Source organism: Equus asinus, chromosome 28 (assembly GCF_041296235.1).
Source record: "Equus asinus isolate D_3611 breed Donkey chromosome 28, EquAss-T2T_v2, whole genome shotgun sequence".
NCBI lineage: Eukaryota > Metazoa > Chordata > Mammalia > Perissodactyla > Equidae > Equus > Equus asinus.
In genome coordinates, this window is record NC_091817.1 from 16,297,325 (window position 1) to 16,317,928 (window position 20,604).

The 20,604-nt window shown below is 47.4% G+C and overlaps 1 protein-coding gene across 2 annotated transcripts in view; it reads right to left on the reverse strand.

Moving 5' to 3' along the window:
• ABCC11 (ATP binding cassette subfamily C member 11) overlaps positions 1-20,604 on the reverse strand; it is a 63,391-nt gene that overhangs the window by 19,549 nt on the left and 23,238 nt on the right. The window contains exons 13-21 of one of the 2 annotated variants that reach the window (XM_014857521.3): positions 18,855-18,927; positions 17,010-17,213; positions 15,407-15,716; positions 13,783-13,872; positions 11,904-12,007; positions 8,856-9,053; positions 7,192-7,418; positions 6,930-7,067; positions 5,459-5,645 (exon numbers count right to left, since the gene is read on the reverse strand). In XM_014857521.3, the coding sequence (XP_014713007.3) occupies positions 5,459-5,645; positions 6,930-7,067; positions 7,192-7,418; positions 8,856-9,053; positions 11,904-12,007; positions 13,783-13,872; positions 15,407-15,716; positions 17,010-17,213; positions 18,855-18,927 (1,531 nt within the window). Of the gene's footprint in view, positions 1-3,457; positions 3,591-5,458; positions 5,646-6,929; positions 7,068-7,191; positions 7,419-8,855; positions 9,054-11,903; positions 12,008-13,782; positions 13,873-15,406; positions 15,717-17,009; positions 17,214-18,854; positions 18,928-20,604 lie in introns of those variants that run through there. The other variant, XM_070500620.1, reaches the window with a different exon arrangement.

Here is a 20,604-nt window from a genome sequence, read left to right on the forward strand (position 1 = left end):
ATGAATCTTCTTTTCTGACCACAACAGTATAAAACTAGAAATGAACTGCAAGAAAAACCTGGAAAAGTCACAAATATGTGGAGAAAAACAACATGCTGCTGAACAACAATTGGATCAATGAACAAGTCAAAGGAGAAATCAAAAAAACATTCTGAGACAAATGGAAACGAAAACACATCATACCCAAACCTATAGGATGCACCAAAAGTGGTACTAAGAGAGATATTTATAGTGGAACACACTTACCTCAAAAAACCAGAAAAATCTCAAACAAACAATCTAACGATACAACTAAAATGACTAGAAAAAGAAGGAATAACAAAGCCCAAAGTCAGTGGAAGGAAGAAAATAATAAGAATCAGACCAGAAATAAATGAAATAGAGACTAAGGAAAAGAGAAAGGATCAATGAACTAAGAGCTGGTCCTTTGAAAAGTTAAACAAAATCAGCAAACCTTTAGCTAGACTCTTGAAGAAAGGGAGAGAGAAAGATCAAACAAATAAAATCAGAAATCAAAGAGGAGAAATTACAATGGATATCACAGAAATACAAAGGATTATAAGAGAATACTATGAAAACCAAACACCAACAAATTGGAAAACCTAGCAGAAATGGATAAATTCTTAGAATCATACAACCTCCCAAAACTGAATCAAGAAGAAATACAGAATCTGAATAGACCCATCACAAGTAAAGACATTGAAATAGTAATCAAAAACCTTCAGAAAACAAAAATCCAGGACCAGGCAGCTTCTCTGGTGAACTCCATCAGACATTCAAATATTTAATACCTATCCTTCTCAAACTCTTCCCCAAAAACTGAAGAGGATGGGAGACTCATCTTACAAGGCCAACGTTACTCTGATACCAAAACGAGACAAGGACAAAATAAAAAACAAAAATTACAGGCCAATGGCACTGATGAACATAGATGCAAAAATCCTCAATAAAATATTAGCAAATCAAATACGACAATACGTCACATGAATCATACACCACCGTCAAGTGGGATTTATTCTGGGGATGCAGGGATGGTTCAACATCCACAAACCAATCAATTTGATACACCACGTTAACAAAATGAGGAATAAAAATCAACGATCATCTCAATAGATGCAGAGAAAGCATTTGACAACATAAACATCAATTTATGATAAACACTCCCAAGAAAATGGAGATAGAAGGAAAGTACATCACCATGATAAAGGCTGTATGTGACAAACCCACAGCCAACATCATACTCAACATTAAAAACCTGAAAGCTGTTCCTCTAAGAATAGGAGCAAGAGAAGCATGCCCACTCCTGCCACTCTTTTTCAACACAGTAGTGGAAGTCCTAGCCAGAGCAATTAGGCAAGAAAAAGAAACAAAAGTTATCCAAATTGGAAAGGAAGAAGTAAAACTGCCACTATCTGTGGATGACATGATTCTATATAGAGAAAACCCTAAAGAATCCACCAAAAAAAACCTATTTGAAATAACTAACAAATCCAGTAAGGTTGCAAGGTACAAAATCAACATAAAAAAATCAGTCACATTTCTATACACTAACTTTGAACTAGCAGAAAGAGAAATCAAGAATATAAACCCATTTACAATCAAAACAAACAGTATAGAATACCGAGAAGTAAATTTACCCAAGGAGGTGAAAGACCTGGACACTGAAAACTGTAAGACATTGTTGAAAGAATTGAAGAAGACGTAAAGAAACAGAAAGGTATTCCACATGGATTGGAAGAATTAACATAGTTAAAATAGCCATATTACCTATATCAATCTATAGATTCAATGCAATCCCAATCAGAATCCCACCAGCATTTTCCATGGACATAGAACAAAGAATCCTAAAATTTGCATGGAACAACAAAAGACCCCGAATAGCCAAAGCAATCCTGGGAAAAAAGAACAAAGCTGGAGATATCACACTCCCTGATTTCAAAATATACTACAAAGCTATAGTAACCAGAAAACATGGCACTGGCAGAAAAACAGACACACAGATCAATGGAACAGAATTGAGGGCCCAGAAATAAACCCACACATCTACGGACAGCTAATTTTCAACAAAGGAGCCAGGACCATACAATGGAGAAAGGAAAGTCTCTCCAATAAACGGTGTTGGGAAAACTGGACAGCCACATGCAAAAGAATGAAAGTAGACCATTATCTTACACCATGCGCAGAAAGCAACTCAAAATGGATTAAAGACTTGAATGTAAGACATGAAACCCTGAAACTCCTAGAAGAAAACATAAGCAGTACACTTTTTGACATCGGTCTTAGCAGCATCCTTTTGAATATCATTTCTCCTCAGGCAAGGAAAACAAAAGAAAAAGTAAACAAATGGAACTACATCAAACTAACAAGCTTCTTCATGGCAAGTGAAACCATCAGCAAAACGAAAAGACAACCCACCAACTGGGAGAACATATTTGCAAATCATATATCCAAACGGGGGTTAATTTCCAAAATATATAAAGAACCCATACAACTCAAGAACAAAAAAACAAACAACCTGATCCAAAATTGGGCAGAGGTAATGAACAGACTTTTCTTCAAAGAAGATATACAGATGGCCAACAGACACATGAGAAGATATCAACATCATTAATTGCTAGGGAAATGAAAATCAAAACTACAGTGAGATATCACCTCACACCAGTGAGAATGGCTCTTATTAAAAAGACAAGAAATAATGTGTTGGAGAGGATGTGGAGAAAAGGGAACGCTTACACACTGCTGGTGTGAATGCCAGCTGGGGCAGCCGCTGTGGAAAACAGTATGGAGATTTCTCAAAAAATTAAAAAGAAATACCATATGATCCAGCTACTCCACTTCTGGGTATTTATCCAAACAACACGAAAACACTAATTCAAAAACATACATGCGCCCTATGTTCATTGCAGCATTATTCACAATAGCCAAGACTTGGAAGCAACCTAGGTGCCCATCGACAGATGAATAGATAAAGAAGATGAGGTATATATATTTATTGGAATACTACTTGGCCATAAAAAAGACAAAATCGTGCCATTTGCGACAACATGGATGGACCTTGAAGGTAGTATGCTAAGCGACATAAGTCAAAGGGAGAAAGACAATTACCATATAACTTCACTCATATGTGGAAGATAAACAAATAAATACACAGATAAGTAGAACAGATTAGTGGTTACCAGAGGGGAAGGGGGTGGAGGGCAGGCGAAAGGGGTAAAGGGGCACATATGTATGGTGACAGATAAAAACTAGACTATTGGTGGCAAACAAGATGTAGTCCATATAGAAGCTGAAATATAATAGTGTACACCTGAAATTTACACAATGTTATAAACCAATGTGACCTTAATAAAATAATTTTTTAAATGAAAAGCAAAATTCACTCTGGTGAGAGTGCAGAAGGTGGATTGGAAGGGGTTCAGGGCTTGGGGGGCAGATGGGGAGGCTGGGAGGTTATTACCCAAAACAGAGATGAGAAGAGGGCAGCAGATGTTGAGAATAAAGAACGGACCCAGGGCCATTTTGAAGCAAAGTCAGGCCTCAGGGCGGAGCTTCTCATGAGTTTCCTTGTGGGGAACAAGCTGGGGAGACCTTTGAACGGGTGCCTGTGGTCCACAGTGCACCCTGGGAGAGATGAGCCTCTGCCTGCACCAGCTCTGGAAGACCTTGACCCACACTTTGCCCGCCCAGCCCACGTGCTGCAACAGCCAGGCGGATTTCCAGCCTGAGTGACTCCAAGTCCCCTGTGACACCAGTTTGGCATCTCTCCCCAGAGTTCTGGAAGGCTTGGAACAACTCTGCCCTGGTGCATGTGTGCATGTGCTCATTCATGTGTGTGTGTGTCCATGGATGGTGCGCGTCAGAGAGAGGGACAAAGAGACAGAGTGAGTGTGGTCCCTGTGGACAAACCTGTCTCGTCCTCGCTGTGGGAATGTGAGCAGTTACTTAACTCCAAAGCCTTGGTTTCCTATCTGTAAGCCAGAAACCACAATAGCTCACAGTGATCCAGCCTTTATCTCAGGCCAAGCACTACTCCAGGGGTTTAATGTGTACTAACCCTCACGTTTACACACATTCCTCACAAGTCCGTGATTTTGGAACCTTCATTATCTCCCTTTTACAGATGAGGAATCCCAGGCACGAGAAGGGCCACAGACCTCCCCAAAGCCCCACGGCTGACAGCAGGCAGAGCCTGCTGTGAAGCTGCACGCCCACACCACACGTTCTCAAGCACTTTGTGGGACCTCGCGGAGCGCAGCGAGCATTCAAGGGAAGAAAGCCCCGCCAGTGCCCAGCACAGTGCCGGCCCAGCACGAGCTCCCAGTGAATCCCACTGTTCCCACACTGGTCAGCTGCTGCCAGCGTGAGCTCTGCCAGCTGTCCGCAAGGCCTGTGCGCCAGTGGAAGTTTCTGCACACACTGGCATGGATCTGCAAGCACAGGACTGTATGTATGTGCAAATGTGTGTGTGCTGCAGGGCTGAACAAGGAGCAAGCTGGAGCCCCTGCACACCCAGAGAACACCTCAGCACTGGGGCACATGAGATCTAAGGCCAGTTAGAGAGAGCCACACAGCCACAGCCGGACAGTTAACAAACACCCCTAGGGGGTGCCCTGGAACTGAGCCCCCAGGGTTCCCTGAGGCGGCTGCTGAGCCAGCCTCTGGCCTCACAGGCCTTCACAGATGGCCCCTGCACAGGACTCTGTGGACAGAGACGTTGACCAGCCAGTCTCTCTCCATTCCCCCAGCATGCCAGGTGTAGAGGAACCCAGGCCATGAGGTACACAGACTGCTACATCAGAGTCCCCTAGAGAACAGGTTTTTAAGATTAGGTTCCAAGCTCCTGCCTGACTAGGACCTGACACTGGACCCTATGGCTGTGATCTGGCGTGTGGGCCTCCCGCGGGCCCAGAGGGGCCCAGGCTGAGTAAGCCTGCGAGGCTGGGAACAAGTGCTCTGTTTCAAGTCTTAGGCACTTTCAAGTCTGAGAAGCCATGCTCCAGGGGAGGGCCTGGAACATCACCTTTGAACACCCTCCCCAGACAACTCAGAAGTGCAACAAGAGAGTCAGGCTATGAACAGTGAAGTGAAGACACCAGCCAGGAAGCCGAGAGGCCAGTGTTCTTGCTCTGGCTCTGCTTCTAACACTGTCTGTTCAGACAACTCCCTCCCCTCTCTGGCCTTCAGTTTCCCCATCTGCACAATAAGATGGTGGGACTCTGTTGCCTGCAGGCTCCTCTTCAATCCCAAGATTCTATGATTCCACTAAACACCTTTAAAGACAGACCTCGGGTTCAGAGGTGACATGGAAACAGAGCAAAGCAGCAGATTCAGGAGGCCAAACACACTGTTCATAAGATCACAAACAGCCAAAAAGCCAGGGAGTAAAGACCCACGGACCCCCTGAGTCTGCCCACAGGCCACAGGCCAAGCCCCAGCTGTCCGAGAGTGCCTGCCTCACCTGCAGGACGAGGCTGAGAGCCATGGCTTTAGAGGAATAGGGGGCAGAGGAAATGCCAAAGGCCACAAACAAGGCCACAGCCAGGGTCATCAGGTTGGTAATGAGCTCCAGCCTCAATGCCGCCCATCGGATGGAAGACAGAAACATCAGCAGGTAGTTGTTGTGCGTATCAGTCAGCCTTTTAAACCTGAGAAAGAAAGAACACCTGAACACCACTTGTGCTTGTCTAGCCCAGGGTTTCCCAAGGGTGGACACTGTTGCTTCCCCCAACATCCAGCTCCCACTCCCACCAACAGAAGCTGACTTCTCTTTGGGGGGTTCCTCCCTACCCCTTTCTCAGCCATGGAGTTGACCCTACCCAGATCTAGGAGAAGACTCTGACCGATGCAGGCCCATCAGGGCATCTTCCCCTGCCCTTGTCGATGGATTCAGAGATGGGTACGTTACCTAACTGGGCCAATGAGAGTGAAGAAATGCCAGGACTTGTGAGTGAGAGAAGGAAGTGATCCCTTCCTGGTCCCCATCCACCTCAGAGTGGAGCTGTATCTGTCCTGCATACTGCTGTATCCCCAGTGGGCTCCAAGCACCTAATAGGCTCTCAGTGTTGACTCAAGGAAGGCATGCTCCAGGATCCCTCAGTCCTGGTGTCCACACAGTCCTTGGGTGCTCTCCAACGCCACTGGAGAGCTGGTGCCCTGGTTCTTCCCATATTCCAGTTAACTGAACACACACCACCTTCCTTGCTCAAACCTTACCAGGCTCCGAGGCCAGCTCAGATGCCTCCTCCTCCCGAAAGCCTTCCCTGATACCCTGAGCTGCAAGGCATCTCTTTCCCCTCTGGACTCATATGGCATTTTATCTGCTACTCTCCGGTGCTGCCTGTCACCTCCAACCCTGTATCATTACAAAAAGGTGTCTGTGCCGCCTGTCTTCCACCCCACTGTGAGCTTCCTGTAGTTCAGTGCTGACCATGTTGGATTCATCTTTACAGGGAGATAAGTTCATATTACACAATTCAGCCTCAGCAACAATCATAGGATTTTTCTTATTTGTTTCAACAAACATTTACAAGGCAAATCTATGAATAGTGAAGGAAATTCTGTTATTCAGAAAGCTATTACTCCTTATTATTTTATCAAAATTAGATACCTGTTTGGAAGCAAAAGAAAAGCAGTGCAAGAAGTGCTGACACAGTAATACTTCTTACTATTCATTGTACTAATATATATATGCAATATCCACGGGTCTCTAAGGTTTACAAACATTTTCCACATCACTTACATTTTTTATTCTTATAAGGATCATCTTACAGATGAGGTTCTGGAGGCTCAGAAAAATAAGCAGGATAAAACAATGCTCTCTCCGATTCTTCCAAAGATGACACTATTCCCAGATACTCTATTTCCTACCTTCCTGCTTTTCCTCTCCCCAACCATCCCCATCATCCTCACATGGCAGCAGAAGGACTCACTCGTTGATGAAGTCTTCAGTTTTTCCATAGACATGGATGGAGCTCAGGCCATGCAGAGAGGTGAGAATGTGGGATAATAAAGGGGAGCGGCTGTAGGTCTCCAGTCTCTTGAACACAGTGATGGCCCTCTTGAACATCCTGCATCGAGAATGAGAGTGAGTGACCTGGGCCATCCGCCTTAGGGACCACCCAATCCTAAGTTGGTCCCAGCCTCTCCCCTCAAGTCACAAACCCCATTCACAAGCAAAAAGAACCCACTCACATACAATAAACGAAGCCAACGATGGCTATTATGGCTCCTAACAGCAGGACATATGGAGACAGCACACTGACAATCAGCAGGGTGGAGATTATCAGCAAAATCAGAAGCAGGAAGTGTTCAGCAACAGAAGGAAAGAATTGGTCCAGCATATCCAAATCCCCAACAAAGCAGTTTAGGAGTCGGCCTCTTGGGGTCGTGTCAAAGAAACTCATGGGATAGCGGGAAACCTGCAGGAACAGAAGCGACCCAGATCATGAGAGTAGCTGCAGGCCTTGCTTGGGACTTGAAGATGTCAGTTACCCTTAGGCTCTGAAGAGGTGCAGGATGCAGATAAGCAGTCTCCAGGGGAGAGAAGGTGGAGCAGGTTGAAGGCATGGGCTCCAGAGGCAATCTGCCTGAGTTGCCGTGCTATGGACTCCTTCACTTCCTGCTGTGTTACCTTGGGCATGTTACTTAACCCCTCTGAGTCTCAATGTTCTTATTTGTAAAACGGGGATGATAATGATGCTTCATAGAGTTGTGGTAAGGATTGTACAACTCTGCAAATATGCTAAAAACCTCTCAGTTGGCCAATTTAAAAGGGTGAATTTTATGGTCAGGTGAATTATATCTCTAGCTATTATTTAAGAGAGGGAGAGAGAGGGAAGGGGGAAGGGGGGAAGAAACAAACAATACAATGAAAGTGCTTACAACAGTGCCTGCCCCTGACAAGCATCCCATTAATATCACCTCTTATTATTTTCTAGAGATAAGACCATTTTCACTCAAAATCACAAAAAATTGGCAGCAGCAGTTCCACTGTGGTTGCATATGACTCGGCAACTTGGGTGACTGGAAACACAACTGCCCTTCCTAAAGGTGGTGTCCTGACTGGACCTCTGAAAGCAGTGGACGTGAGACCCTCTGGAGATCGAAGGACGTTTCACACTAGAAGGGCCCTAACAAAACCATCGAGGTTAGCATCCTCATTTTACAGATGAGGAAACTGAGGCCCAGGGAAGGCAAAGCGGCTTAGCGATCTGCTCAAGGCCGCCCAAGTAGTTAATGGCAAAACCAGGACAGGACCAGGCCTCCCAAGGCTTCCCCAACCCCCAGCACAGCCACGCTCTTTACAGACGGCATTTTATTTTTTTTAAAGATTGGCACCTGAGCTAACAACTGTTACCAATCTTCTTGTTTTTTCCTCTCTGCTTTTTCTCCCCAAATCCCCCCAGTACATAGTTGTATATTTTAGTTGTGGGTCCTTCTAGTGGTGGCATGTGGGACGCCGCCTCAGCATGGCCTTAGGGCAGCAAAGCTATTCTGTATGATACTTAATGATGGATACGTCAGTAGACATTTGTCAAAACCCATAGAATATACAACACAAAGAGTGAACAGTTAACATAAACTATGGACTTTAACAGTTAATGTAAACTATAGCCTTTAGTTAATAGTAACACTATTGTATAAATATTGGCTCATCAGTTGTAACAAATGTCCCACACTAATGCAAGAGGTTCATAATAGGAGAAACTGCAGGAGTGGTAAGGGGAATATGAGAACTCTTCGTACTTTCCACTCAATTTTTCTTAAACCAAAATCTGCTCAAAAAATAAACACTAAAAAAAATGGGGCAAAGTCAGGGTTTCCCCTGTGGCCACATGCAGTGTCTGGGCCCGTACCTTGTGGAAAAGCTGGTTGTGCAGGGCTGTGGATGCCTTTCTTGTGACCTTGGTGAAAGCCTTCGAGCAACCAATCCCAACGCAGATTACAGCCAGGATGCTGAGGCCGTACACCAGTTGGTAAAAGGGCAGCTGAGGGTTCTCCAGGATGTCACCCGGGTCTGCAGGGGTCCTGTTGCTCTCTTGGCTGCTATTGGCCTTCAAGAAAGAACAAGGGGTGTTATATGATGAGAAATATATGTGGTCTTTGTCCCCAGTTCTGGCACAGAGCTCCTAAAACCGTTGTAATTGCCTAAGTGATAGGGGTGCTAGGAGCATCTTTTGTTCTAATATTTGACTTGACTCTGGTTCCTGACACCGAGCTTCTAGACCCTTGGAGTCTCTGGAGCAATAGGAGTGTCCTTCTGTAGCTAATGAGATGACGGGTGGCCAGGGGCCCTACCATTCAGGATAGAGGCTGGTCTCCAAAAAGACCAAGCCATGAGGAGAAGCTAGGGACTTTTCAGCCCCACCTCCCATCCTCCGGGGAGGGGAGAAGGGCTGCGGATTGAGTTCATAATCAATCATGCCTACAAGAGGAAGCTGCCAAGCACAGGGTTCAGAGAGCTTCCAGGTTGCTGACTACATCCATGCGCCAAGAAGCTGGTGTACCCCAACTCCACAGGGACAGATGCTCCTGCACCTGGACCCTTCTGGAACTCATTCTGTGAACCTCTTCATCTGGCTGCTTCTCTATTATATCCCTTATATTAACCAAAAAATGTGTTTCCCTGAGTTCTATGAGCCATTCTAACAAATTATCAAACCCAAGGAGGGGGTCATGGGAATCCCCGATTTATAGTTGGTCCGTTAAAAGTACAGGAAGTCCAGACTTATGATAGGCATCTGAAATGGGGCTGTCTTGTGGGACCGAGCCCTTAACCTGTGGGGTCTGTGCTAACTCCAGGTATTTGGTGACAGAACTGAGTTGAATTGTAGTATACTGAGCGTATGTCCACAGAGATGGAGAATTGGTTAATGGGGGAAAACATGCACCTTGGATATCAGAAGCATCGTGTGGGAATAGAGCAAACCAGTGAGTTTTCTTTTGAGGGAGTCAGACCACCTGAGTCCAGGGTGAAATTCAGCAGGGAGAAAAATCCTTCTCCCTGAAGCCACGTAAGACTCAGCAGCTGGGACAAGGTGAAACTATATGTTAAAGCCTTGGGCTGGGCTCTTTTGCTCTCCCTTCCTCTCCCTCCCCGCTGCCCTGCGCTGGATTCGGCCCCATGGTCTGTCCTCTGAACCACGACAACAGCTGGCTAACTGGCCTGTCTCCCTGACTCTGGCTCTTTCCTCCACCCCATCACCCACTTCACCCACTTCACCCTGATTGTTCTACTCAGCGGCCTCCTTTCTTCTGTCAGGGTAGAAAACAGTTTCATAACATCCTTCACTCTATGGTGTTAGGAATTGGGGCTTGATTATCACCCGGCATCGTCCCCGCCCCTTCTACATCCTTCACTGTGATGCAGGGGAGAGCTTGGGAGCTCAGTTTCCCAGACTCCTTGCCAGCATGGTCTCAGGTTAGATTCAGACAAGGAAACCCACTCATGGGAGGAGAAGCCCTCACATGCTGGTGACGACTGTGGCAGGTGCGTGGGATGTGGAGTTTGGCCAGTAGCTTCTAGGCATCCATCTGAGAACCTACCACTTCAGTGCTGCCTGCTGCTGAGATCACTGGAGCCCGTGTCCCCTCTCTCCTCCAGCCCCTCCAATGTTTGTGTGGCCTCGAATTCCTATGTTAAATCCTTGGAAGCTCTGAAGACTTCAAGTGGCTTCTGTGTTCCTGACCAAACCCTGCCTGACACATGACTCAAAAGTTAGCCAAGTGAAGCATTGGAAAGACATGGCTTGGATTCAGAGGACCAAGCTCCAGTCCTGGCACCCTCATGTCCCAGGGCAGCTTCTTTATTCTTTCTCGGCACAGTTTCCTCATAATTAAAATGGGGATGGTGATGCTCAGAACATGGGAAGATGAATGAATTAACCAGGCACATAATGACTGAGAGCTGCAGAGCTCTCAATGCAGAACAACGCCCTCCAAACGCCGGCACTAAGAGACTCGAGCAGACTCTAGCATGTATTCTCCTGGTGGCTTAAGGCCTGTCCCTAGGATGACCCCAGACCCCCTGCACCCCATTAAAATGCTACCTGAGGAAGCTCAAATGCTGCCAGGAAGATCTGCTCTTGCCTCTCGCCACCACCTGATGGCATGCCCCCCACCTGCCTTCCTCAGAGAGCCTACAAGAAAAGGCTCACAGTGGTGAATCTGTATCTCTTGCAAGCCAGAAGCATCTCTCTCCAGGACCTGAGAGCCACTGTTTGAAATGTGATCATCAGGAAGGACAGGGCCTCTGCCTTCCAGCCTCCGTGGGAAGACAGACTCCTAACTTGGGTGACTGCCAGCTCACAAACACGGGTGCCCCACCCCACCACTCACCAACCCTTGCAGTCTGCACTTCCTGACTCCCCTGAGCCCTGCTCTCCCTCCCCCATTCTCCCTTTAAAATGCTCAGATTGCCTTTGCCCAAATCAGAATGGGGCCCAGCTCTTTCCCCTGCTGTGGGTAGTGACTGACTCAAGTCTGTTTTCCCCGCTTTAACTGAAGGCAGTCATGTCCATCTTTGGTGTGGCCTCCCAGCCCCCAACAAGGAGTGCAGAGACCAATTTTAAATAAAGCAGAGCAAGAAGGCAAAACTGTTGCCAAAGGAAGAAGTCACTAAGGTGCACTGTAAAGCATTCTTGGGAGCTGTTTGGGGACAGAAACCTCTTGGTTTCATCCCAACAAGACTGCATAGGTGACTGCTCATTCTGTGAACACAGGAGGCCAGAGCCAGGAGGGAGCCCAGAATTCTGGCTCCCAGAGGTTCTCTCTAGAGCTCCATTTGTCCGCTCGGCAACAGCAGGTTCTGGGCTTGTCATTGGAGGTCCCTAGCCCTTGCTCTGGCCCTTATGGGGCCTCAGGGAGGAAGAAGCCCCGTACCCCACACCTGCCATGGCACTCACCCCTGAGCCCTGCTCCAACCAATGGTTCAGCCACCACATGTTGAATGTCGTGAGGAAGATGAACACCAACATGAGAAGGAAAACCATGACAGAGACCAAGTAACCTGAGAGGGAGAGGGAGGAGTCACACAGGTGACATAAGCAGGTACAAGGCAACTGCTGACAGAGTTGCTGGTCCACCCCAGCCCTTGGATCTCCCTGACCCCCATCCACCTGGGACACCTTGGAGGACTGGAAAAAGCTGGGGTCCAAGGTTAGAAAGCCTTGGGTTGGAATTCTGCCTCTATTACTTACAAGCTATGTGACCCTGGGCAAGGTACCAAATGTCCATGACATTCCACTTCCTCATCTAGGACATGGTGACAGTCAGACCAGCCTTGTGGGGCCACTCTGAAGATGACACTATACTCTACAGGGATGCCATGGTGGAAGGGGAGCCCTCCTCTCCCTGCCTCCTCTCCCCCACCGGCAGGCAGAGAGAAGACACACCTGACCCAGGGCAGGCTCCAAAGTGAAGGAAGAGTAAGATGTTGGCATGGAGTCAAAAGCACTCACAAAAATCTCTTCAATTACTCGAAAAATACAGTATCATATACCTGGTTTTGTGCTTACAACATTGTACACATATGAGTGTGAATTTGGTAATGTACACCATTTAATAAAGCAATAGCTTTGAAAATTCTAATTGCCATCTGCCTTCAGAAATACATTTTAGTGCCACCAAAATAAAAGATTCACCAATGTTACAATATTGAACATGTGCTGATATTTTCTATTCTTTTCTATCCCATTTCTTCAGCGCTGCCTTCAATCCACTCAATTGATTTCATAACCCACTAGTTTGAAAAACACTGAAAGAAAGAGTACTCTATTGACTATGTTTTCTTATTTTTTGTATTCTTTTTTTTTTTAAGTTTTTCCTTTTTCTCCCCAAAGCCCCCCGGCACATAGTTGTACATTTTTAGTTGTGGGTCCTTCTAGTTGTGGCATGTGGGACGCCACCTCAGCATGGCCTGGTGAGCAGTGCCATGTCCACGCCCAGGATCTGAACCTGTGAAACCCTGGCCGTGGAAGTGGAGCGCATGAACTTAACCACTCGGCCACAGGGCTGGCCCTTATTTTTTGTATTCTTGATGCTCTAATATTGGGGCCTTCATCCTGGAGAGACTGCCCTTCCCAGGGCCAGCTAATTCCTAGAGCCAGCAAACAACTCCCTGTGAGCACACCTTTGATATGCAAACCAAATCATCCACAGCCAACACTCCCAACCATCTCGTTTATCAAACTCTCACACACCAAGCCAACATTCTCCCTGCCCTAACCCACCCTAGGGCCAGGCACCAGACAACCAGACGACGCTTACAGCCCAGAGCCCCTGAAATTATCCAAATCCCTGAATCCTAAGTTTACTCAGTGTACCTACCCTGCCTCTCCCAATCCTTCCCATAAACACCCCAATAATGGCTCTTGGCCATGCTCTCCCTTGTGCCTCCAGCTCTGACCGGCTGCTGCTTCCCCACGTGCCCTGCATGGTGTAGCACGTCTGCTGCCCCCAGGGATCTGTGAGGGTAAACTTCTCCCTTCGTGACAAGAATTTCCATGTCTGCATGTCTTACCATACTTGATTAAACAAATTGCAGGTACATTTTAACTCAAGTACGCATGGAAACACAACTTCCAGCGTTGAGTAGGGTGGCAGAGTTACTATAATCAAGTCAGGTAGGACTGGGGTGTGGAAGTTAAACCCAGGAATGGCATGACTCCCTTGTGTCTCTCGACCTCACATGACCTCACACGTTCCAGTCTGTCCCGGCTCCAGGGACAGGGCCGGCCTGAGAGAGAGCCCCAGTCCTGGCATGAGGCAGCTGACAGACTGTACCTCCAGCTGCCTGGATGTAGTGGTGGTAGACACTCCATCTCAGGGACCCTTCTTCCATCTTCTCCTTCTTTGTGAGCTGATTTTCCAGCACTGGTTCAGGGTAAGAGAAGAAGGAAATGGTACACCTCCCAATCTCCTGCATCTCCTTCCGGGGTCAAGAGGAGTCCTTGCAAAGCCCTCTGCCCCGGCTTCTACCCTTTTCCATTTCCTCACCTTCCAGCTGCAGTGCCCCACCTAAGTCTGACTCTAATTAGCCAATTTCCCATGGAAGACTCTGCTGAAGACAAATCTTTGACCTGGAGTCCAGAGTCTGGAAAAGGGGTCCAACAGCCATTCAATAAATCCTGGATGACTTGGGGTTCTCAAGATCTTGATGAGTTGAGAGAGTCAGCAGGAGAGAATGAAGAAAGCAATGACCTGGGACCAGAAACTTGTTCCAGAATTGTGATCACGATACTGTGTAACCTCAGGCAAATCACTTAACCTCTCTGTTTCCTCATCTGACAATCGGCAGGCCTATAGTAGATGGTTGCTAAGATGCTTTGCACAATATGCTTCTGAGACAACTCCTCAAAAACAACTGTGATGCCAGCTCAGGCCGACTCTTGGCCTGGGGCAGGGCAAGGAGATGCTGCCGATGACAATGACGACAACAGGAAGCAGGATGTCAACATGTTGTTTCTGCCTGACACTCTCCCTTATAATAACAAGACCCCAATTTTTCCTGGGGAAGAGGTCTGTCTTCCTATATTTGAATCTTGAGGGAAATTACACTAGGATGGAAAACGTATGGAGTAGGTTTTCTTCAAAGATTCTGTACCTGTTCCTGTTACTTAGCCCCCAGAGTTGCTGAGGCCTGCTTCTTCAACTTTTCCTTTCATTCTGTGATCGACACACTTTCCTCCAATTATTTTTCTGACCAAACCGGTTTCTGACTTTCACAGCTGAAGATGCTATTGGTGACAGGAGCCCACAACGTGCCAGGCACTGTGGTGGGGCTTCCCCACACCTGAGCTCATCGGATCTCCACTATGACACTGCAGAGTAAGCACCATTGCCTTCACTTTTGCCAGTGAGGGTTCAGAGAAGTTAAATTGCTTGGCCAAGGTCACATAGCTTTGAAGCAGCAGCATTGGAATTCAAACCCAGAACTTGTCTTATTTTAAAAATAAAGACGTTTCTGTTCTGCTGCCCTGTCTCAAAAAGCAACAGGACCACGAGCGCCTCTATATCCAGGCTGGGGCCCAATTCATTTCTCATTTCTAATGACTTTGTTTTCAAAATTTGTTCTCAACAAACATGTAAAAATGAATATCAAAATGTCTTGCAAACCTTTAAATTTATGCCACTCCAGGCCAAAGATACTTACTCCCCCTCCTGCCTCTGCCTCTGCACACCCTCAGCTGTGCCCTCTGTGACATGCTTCCTGGATCCTTCAGGCCTCCTCACGAGCACAGTCCACACCCCATGCTCTTCCACTACTTGGATCTGTAACCCTTATGGTGATGTCTAGGATCCCAGACACTGAGGGCCATGGCCTGGTCTGGGTCCAGGAGGAAGGGCCAGGACCTCTGGCGGACACAGGCAGGCATGCAATGTTCTTGCCCTGACCCAGCACCATTACCAGCATCGTCCGGGAGAGGCTCTTCCTGAAAGGTGGTCCGGGCCTGACCTTCCACCTGAGGCTCTTGTACCCTCCTTGCTGGGTCCTGTAGCACGTCCTGGGAGGAAGCACACGCCCCAGGTGCAGGGAGTGCTCCTCCCTGTGGGGAATGCGGGTGGGGTTGGGTAGAAATCACCTGTGTGGCTTCCCTGGGCATCTTCTGGATGAGTTGGGCATATCGCCCCTTTTTCTGTATTAACTCACTGTGAATTCCTTTTTCACAGATTTTCCCATCTTCTAGCAAAATGATCTCGTCACAAAACTCTAAATACTGAACAGTAAGAAGAAATAAAGTCTTCAGTAAGCATATGAAAAGATGTTCAACCTAACTCTTCAAAAGGAAAATGCAAATTTAAATCATGTTCAAATATTATTGATACCACCCGGTTAGAAAAGTTTAAACATTGGGCAACCCCAAGTGTCGGTGATGATGGAGGTGAAGAGAATTTTCACAAAATGGGGGCGGATGGGGGAGGGGGGTGTAGATTGGTACAACTACTTGGAAAACAATTTGACAGTATCTAGCAAAATTAAAGATTTTGAAGAATTATGAACCAACAATTCAACTCCTAAAATTTCACCCTGAAAAAGCTTTCGAACAAGTGCAAGAAGACACATGTAGAAGGATGCACACTGGAGAATTTTTTGTAAAAGTGAAAAATGGTAAAAAAAAAAAACCTAAATGTCCATCCTAGAGAAATAAATTCTGGTATCTTCAGATATGGGGGTACCATACCAGTCAGGGTTAGAGTTACACGTATCAACAAAGAAGTTCTCAGAAATACAATGTCGAGTGAACAAAGCAAATTACTGAAGGACACAGAGAGTAAAATATCAATTACATAAAAGTTTTAAAATATGCAAAAGGACACTTAGTCATGGCCAGAGATTCCCATGTGTCTTGTCAAAGGATGAAGGCATGCAGGGAACACTGGACAAGAAAGTGAGGAGAGCAAGAGGGAAGAACGGAATGCAACCTGAGACGGGATCCTGTGTGGTTATGGCTCTGGGCGGGAGATACGGGGGTTTTCATCAGATTATCTTCTCAACCATTTCTATGTCTTAAATATTTTGTACGAAAAAAATGGTAAGGCCAAAATAAGGAGGCAAAAAGAAACAGAAAAAGAGGGAGAAATAATAGCAACGTCTTGAGGCCAAAACCAAGCCTGCAAATATCCAGGAAAAAAAATGTGTGAGAGGTGGTGACAGGCACAGCCACCACACCAGGGAAGAAGGTAAGACACGGGCAATTCTTCCCTGAGGGATTTTCTTCTCTCTTTTTTTTCTTCAAAAGCAGGGGCCTGATCGTAAAATTTTGAAGATAAAAGGAAATGTTAAAATTTGGTTTCATTTTTGCCAGCCACAGAAATCTTTTACCAGCCTATCCTCTCCACGTGGAAAGCAAAGGAAATCCAAGTTCTCTACAACACTCCCCAATTTGGGGGTCAAGTCTGAGATGAAGGGGCAGCTGCTGTGTGGTTGTCACTGAATCACCCTGAAAGAGCACAGCCTCGAGGGTCTCCAGGATCCGTCAGGCATAGCCAGGCCCTGGCAGGGGGGTCACCTGCATTTGGTGGGTCACCAGGACCACAGACTTTCCCCTGAGCATCTTCTGAATGCACTCTTCAAAGACGTGCTTCGCCACGTGGTTATCCAAGGCTGACATGGGGTCATCCAGCAGGTAGACATCGCGATCTGCATAGACAGCACGGGCCAGGCTGATCCTCTGCTTCTGTCCCCCGGAGAGGTTGAGGCCCCGCTCCCCAATCTGCGGACAGGCAGCGAAAGGCAGCATGTCTCAAGGGTGAGCACGGCCAGGTGTGCCCTAACCAGCCAGCGGGCGCATGTGACAGATGGAGCCCCTTAGTGAACACTGCTGGACGCCTAAGGATTTGGCACCACTGGCATTTGAAAAATAGTTTCCAAAATCTGCTTAGTAGGGGATGGACAAACCAATTTTCAGTTAATTAAAATTTTATAATTCATCATTAGAATTTTTCTAATCTGCCAACTTCTTAGGTGACATATTAAACTTTCGACAACTTAGATAATAAAATAAATCATTCGTTCCCAAGAAACAGCACCTTCTTCCCTATTTTTTGGGCTTTCTATCTCCATTGACTGCAACTGTCAACTTGCAGGACCACCAGCCTGGGTCAGGGGAGTGGTCGAAGGCCACGGCCCCACACACAGCTACTCAGCAGAACACAGGCCAGGACTCTATGCTGCCGTCATGGGAGGGGCCACCTTGCACGGCACCTCTGTCTGGAGGAACACCCAGTCAGAGGCACTCATTACTGGGCAGCATGTTTGGGGCCCTTGCAGACTGCGCTCCAGGCCACTGCCGGCTGGCCCACCCCTCAGTCAGGCTCTGAGGATGAGGGAGCCGGGGTGTAAGTCCCGGCCCCCGCTCTGCCAAGAACTCTTGAGGTCTCTGTTGACAAGAAGCAGGGTTGAAAGAGCAGCTGGGTGACCTCTTATCACCGCTGTGCCTCCAGTTCACCAACGTGCCAATGTGTGCCTTGGATGAGCTGCTTGGCCCGGCCAGGGCCCGGTTCCCCATTCAGTCACTCACTCAGCAAACACTTAGGAAATGCCTTCTGTGCTCTTCTAATGACAAGCGAACACTTGCTCTGTGCTGGGCACTACTCAAAGCCCTGTGTGTGTCTCCACTTGTCCGAACCTCAAACAACCTGATGAGGCCAGTGCTCTTCTTGACGCATTGTACAGACCAGACCTGTTCTTCCTACTGAAGAGGCAACTGTCAACAAGACAACCAGGCTCTCTGCCCTCGAGGGTTTATAGTCCCACTTTAGAAGAAGGACATTAAGTACGACCTCCCAGGGCTCTCTGATGCTCATCTAAGACAGTGCATTCAAGCTACTAGAACAGAACTTTGCACATAGTTAGCGCTCAGCAGACTGAGCTGTTACTAGATAGTAAAATCAAGACAAGAACACTGCATTTATCTTACAGGGATCTCATGGGATTAAAGGAGGCTGCTCATGTGAAAGACAGTGAATCACCAGGAAAGTGCAACAGTCAGAAATCCAGTCGCTGCTGTGGGGCTCTGGCTGATGCTTCCACCGGCAAAGGAAGTGCTGCCCAGAGAGGGGCGGGGGGTGAGGGGTTGGGCTGGATGGGAGGTTTCTTGTCCTCACAGGGTATCTGCTCCTGCTCCCGGAGGAGGAGTTTGAGGTCAGCACCCCATCCTTGGGGGTAAGGTAGCCTCTTTGCCAGCTCCCACTGTAAGGTGAGCCCCAACTTCCCTCCTTCGGTGAGGGAGGCTCTGAGGCAGGAGCTGCAGGGCCAGCTCAGTACTTACCTAGGGAGGCAGCCCGAAGACTCCAGAAGACCATTACAAAGGCCCCGTCACCAGAGAGCTTGGGGAGGCTCACCTCCCACTCACCTCCGTCATGTCTCCAAAGGGCAGAATTTCCAGGTCCCGGTTCAGGGAGCAGCAGTGGAGCACCTGGAGGTACCTGTGATGGACAGAGAGCTGAAGGGACAGGTGGCCGGGCTGCGGGACCTCCTGCCTTGCCCAGTTTGGAAGGGAGAGGTCTTGCACCCCATGCTAAGAAATTTGGACTCAATCCTGCATCTAACGGTAAATCACAGGAGGCTTTCCTCATTGCCTTCCTCCTTTCATTTCTTTTAATCAGATACACACACTTAGTGAATATTTGAACAGAACAAAAAGAAGATACAGTGAAAAGCAAGTCTCCTTCCCATCTTTGACCCTCAGTTGCTTTCCTTGGAAGCAGCCACCATTACAGTTTCTTATGTATTTGTCCAGAAATAATCTAGTCATATATGTCTGTGTGCTGCATAATTAGCCCTATATTGTTTCAATGGCACCATAGTATTCCATTATATGGCTGCACCAAAATTATTTAACCAGTGTCCCCTTTGATGGACATTTGGGTTGTTTCTAGTCTTTTTTTTTTTTTTTTTGCTTGAGGAAGACTGTCACTGAGCTAACTGTGTCAATCCTCCTCTATTTTATGTGAGATGCCTCCACAGCATGGCTTGATGAATGGTACTAGGTCCATGCCCAGGGCCTGAACCTGAGAAACCCGGGCCACTCACAAGCCACCCAAGCAGAGCACACAAACTTCATCAGTATGCCACGGGGCCGGCCCCAAGGTTGTTTCTAGTCTTTTGCTACTGTGAACAACGCAGTGTGAACATTCTTGTCTATGGGTCTTTGTGTTCATGGGTGAAATTATCTATGCATTAAATACTTAGCAGTGGGCTTGCTGAGTCAAAGAACTGGTGCCTTTTTATTTTTGGCAGATATTTCAAAACTGCCCTGTGAGTCATATCAGTCTGAAAGCAGAGCCATGGCAAAATGAGAGCTGTGGGTTAGGACGGCTGCCTGGAGGTGGAACACAGGGTGGAACAGAGCAGGAGAAGACTGGAGGCAGGAAGCCAAGGGCAGGGGCAGTGGGAACAGTTCAAGCAAAAGATCACAGACCAGAACTGGCAGGGAGATGGAGAAAAAGAACGAACTACGAGAGATATTGAAGAGAGTTGTCCAGGGTTGGTGACCAGTTAGATGTAGGTGACAGAGGAGGGGGTGTCAGGCTCGCTGGGGTGCGCAGTTCAGTGACGACCTTAAATGGAATCGGGCAATCTGGGAAGAGAGCAGATGGGCTGGGGATCGGGCACACAGGGTGCTCATGAATTGGGATTGGAGCTGATGATGAGGAGCCCAGAGGACAACCAGCCGGAGACGGCCAGTGTATACGCCTACATCTCTCTTCACTCAGTGTTGTTACCAGGGGCAGATCGCAAAATCTAGCAAATAGTCAAAGGACACCAGAGTGTACCATCGTTGGAAGGACAGCTGTAGCATTCAGGGAAGTTTTCATGGGTCCCTCACTGAACAGACCTCACTGGGGATTTCCAAGTGCACGTCTCAAGCAGGTCAGCCCAGGACCCCAGGAGGGAGAGGCACGAAGGGCAAGGAGGGATACGGATGGAAGGTGGGTGGCCCACAAGGCCGTGAATCCAAACTCATTTCCTCTACGTGGCACAACCTCATCACCCCATTTGTTTCACCTTTTGACTGAGGGGTCAGGAATTAATTAATACTAACGAAGTTTTAAAGTAACGTTTTTGGAGGGGAGGGTTATTTGGAGCTATATAGCATAACA